This window comes from Triticum urartu, chromosome 7A, assembly GCF_056163025.1.
Source record: "Triticum urartu cultivar PI428250 chromosome 7A, HENAU_Tu73, whole genome shotgun sequence".
In the NCBI taxonomy this organism is placed as follows: domain Eukaryota; kingdom Viridiplantae; phylum Streptophyta; class Magnoliopsida; order Poales; family Poaceae; genus Triticum; species Triticum urartu.
Genome location: NC_141879.1, coordinates 639562612 through 639566014, shown reverse-complemented (window position 1 = coordinate 639566014; position 3403 = coordinate 639562612). Strand labels below are relative to the sequence as shown.

The window sequence follows — 3403 nt, the reverse complement described above, 5'->3', positions numbered from 1 at the left end:
TCTTGAGGACTTCATCGTCACATTTCTGTATCCATTTGATGGTGTCCACAAGATCTGGTTTCGCAACCAGGGTATTGAGAGAACCCTTGGAAACAACATGGAGGTTCCGTTTGGGGAAACCTTCGGGAGGGGGAGCGAGTGATCCCGGAGGAACAATATGGAGGTTCAGCCTTCTAAATTCTTCGGCAAGCGAGGGCTGAACTTTGTGGACCTGGAGGTGGTTGCAGTAAGACTTGCGGCTCAAGGCATCAGCCATTACATTAGCCTTGTCGGGGGTATAGGATATACCCACGTCAAAGTCTGCAACAGTCTCCATCCATCTCTGCTGACGGAGGTTCAGATCTGGCTGAGTAAACAGATACTTCAGACTTTTATGGTCAGTGAAGATCTCGCAACGATTACCGAGAAGGTAATGTCGCCACTGCTTCAGTGCATGAATGACAGCAGCAAGCTCGAGGTCGTGAACTGGGTAGTTTTCTTCGTGAGGGCGCAGTTGACGAGAGGCATAAGCAATCACTCTGCGCTCCTGCATTAGGACACAGCCTAATCCTTGGCGGGAAGCGTCGCAGTAAATGACGAAGTCCTTCTTAGTATCAGGTGGTGCAAGCACAGGGGCAGAAGTCAACTTGTCTTTGAGCGCCTGGAAACTTTCCTGACACTTGTCTGTCCAGTAAAACTTGACACCCTTATGCAACAGATTAGTCAGAGGCCTGGCAATCTTGGAGAAGTTCTCGACGAATCAACGGCAATAGCTGGCGAGACCGAGAAAACTTCGGACTTGCTTCACATTCTTCGGAGGAGTCCAATCGAGAATAGCCTGAACTCGTTCAGGGTTGACGGCAATACCATCCTTGGAGATGACATGCCCAAGATAGGTTACTTCGGGGAGCTAGAATTCACACTTGGAATACTTAGCATACAGTTGATGTTCTCGAAGTTTCTCCAGCACAAGACGCAGATGTCTAGCATGTTCTTCCTCGTTCTTGGAAAATACAAGGATATCGTCCAGATAAACCACGACGAACTTGTCGAGGTAATCCATGAATATATAATTCATCAGACGAGAGAAGGTGGCGGGAGCATTCGTTAAGCCGAATGACATGACGGTGTACTCGTATGACCCATACCGAGTCACGAAGGCGGTTTTTGGGATGTCCTCTTCACGAACACGGATCTGGTGGTAACCCAACCTCAAGTCGAGTTTGGAGAACACTGATGAGCCAGCTAGCTGATCATAAAGATCATTGATCCGAGGAAGTGGGTATTTATTCTGAATGGTAGCTTGGTTTATAGGACGGTAGTCTTGGACTAATCGGTTTGTCCCATCCTTCTTCTTAACAAAGAGAGAAGGTGCTCCCCAAGGAGAGCAACTTGGGCGAATGAAACCTTTGACAAGAGATTTGTCGATTTCCTCCTTAAGCTCGATGAGTTCATGCGGCGGCATCTTATAGGGTCGTTTAGCTATAGGGATGGTGCCGGGTTTCAAGTTGATGATGAACTCGACAGCTCTAGCAGGGGGAATCCCTGGAAGTTCTTCTGGGAAGACGTCTTGGAATTCACGAACGACGGGAATGTTTTCAATGTCCTCGAGTGGTGCAGCGTTCAACGCGTTCAAGGCATAAAGTCGTGCCTCGGCGTTCTGAACTAGATGAGCTTGGTAAGCTATTATTTCGTCAGAAGGGTGTAGCAGATGGACGACCTTAGTGGCGCAAACTATAGAAGCAGTATGCGCTTTCAACCAATCCATTCCCAGAATGAGGTCGATGCTACAGGACTTCAGTATGATGGGAGAGGCAAGGAATTCCAGCCCTTCAATTTCAGCGGGAACATCGTGACTAACCATAGAGGTTTGACACTGGCCTGCAGGAGTGTGTACCACAGTCGCAGTGTTCATCTCTTCATATTTAATGCCATGCATGAATGCAAACTCAGCTCATATGAATGAATGTGATGCTCCTGTATCAAATAAAACAGATGCTGGTACTGAATTTACGAGGAGTGTACCCATCACGGTAGCAGGCTGGTCTAGAACTTCATTGAGATCAACATGGTTGGCATGAACACGACCATAAGACTTGGCACTGTTGTTGCGAGGCTGGTTGCTTCCACGGCCAGTTGCTGGGAGGGCCAGTTGATTCTGGTTCTGATTGCAATCCCTAGCACGGTGACCTGGCTGACCACACTTGTAGCAGAGGCCATTATTGGGAGTGGGAACAGGAGCTTGTGGTGGTGGAGCTGGAAATCTTGGCTGCCTAGTTGGAGCAGTAGGCAGACGAGGTGCAGCATAGGACTGCCTTGGGGCAGGTGCATTCGGCTGGTACATGCTGTTGGGGATCCATATCTTGCGCTTCTGCGAGGACGGGCCCGAAGATGAGCCCGTGTCACGGTTGCGCCGGTGAGAGCTCTGGTATTCCTGCAGACCAATTTCGACGTTGATGGCTTTGTTCACCAAGGTGGCGAAATCAGTAAAGTCATGCACTAGAAGTGCGAGCTTGATGTCAGCTTGAAGGCCATCACGGAACTTCTCCTGTCTGCGTGCATCAGTTGCAATGTCTTCTTCAGCATAGCGGGACAAGTCCAGAAACTCCCACTGGTAAGCTTCCACAGTTTTGTTGCCTTGGGTGAGGTTGCGGAATTCACGCTTCTTCCGGTCCATGACTCCCTGAGGAATGAAGCGAGCACGGAAGGCAGCTTGGAAGTCTGGCCAGGTGATGATTGTTCCAGCTGGCAGAGTACGCCTGTGGCTGTCCCACCATTGAGCTGCGGGTCCATTCAGAAAGAAGGAAGCAAATGTGACATAGCTGGCAAGGGCTACATCAGCAGACTCCATCTCATAGGTGATGTCGCGGAGCCAGTCATCAGCATCCAGAGGTTGAGTTGAGCTGCTGTACACGGTTGGGTTGAGGCGCATGAAATCCTGCAGAGTCACTTGGGTTGGTTGCTGGTTCATATTGGGGCGAGGAAACTGAGCCATAATATTCTCCATGAACTGACGATTCAGCTCAAACTGTTGCATCATCCCAGCCATGTACTCAGGCGGTGGTGGGGCGTTGCCACCACGCCCACGACCACCTGGTCTAACCATCCTGCTAATATTTAACAGGGGTAGTTCAGCATTGCGGAATTGCAAAAAACAAGAATCATTCATGATGAAACATGCACAACGAACGTAGCACGATAGATACTACATAGTAGTCGGCATATCTTACAAAAGAGATCAGCATAGAGTTCGTTACACAGAGTTCGGTACATAGGCTAAGACATCATAGGCGGCACACAGGCTCGCGGCGAATGCAGCTAACACTAATAAGCAAGTCTACGTCAGTCCCATGCGGCACTGCGGAGGTAGGTGTAGCCCGACAGCTGGTTGTGACGCGAAGGGAAGACCTCCACGTGAGTAGCC

The 3403-nt window shown here is 49.7% G+C and overlaps 1 protein-coding gene across 1 annotated transcript; it reads right to left on the bottom strand.

Annotated features, from left to right (window-relative positions):
- Positions 1-1890: 1890 nt before the first annotated feature.
- On the bottom strand, positions 1891-2950 carry LOC147960944 (uncharacterized). The gene is made up of 2 exons (XM_087533598.1): positions 1994-2950; positions 1891-1896 (listed from the first exon to the last, which is right to left on the bottom strand). The coding sequence occupies exons 1-2, from the start codon at positions 2948-2950 to the stop codon at positions 1891-1893; spliced, it is 963 nt and encodes a 320-aa protein (XP_087389724.1).
- Positions 2951-3403: the final 453 nt, after the last annotated feature.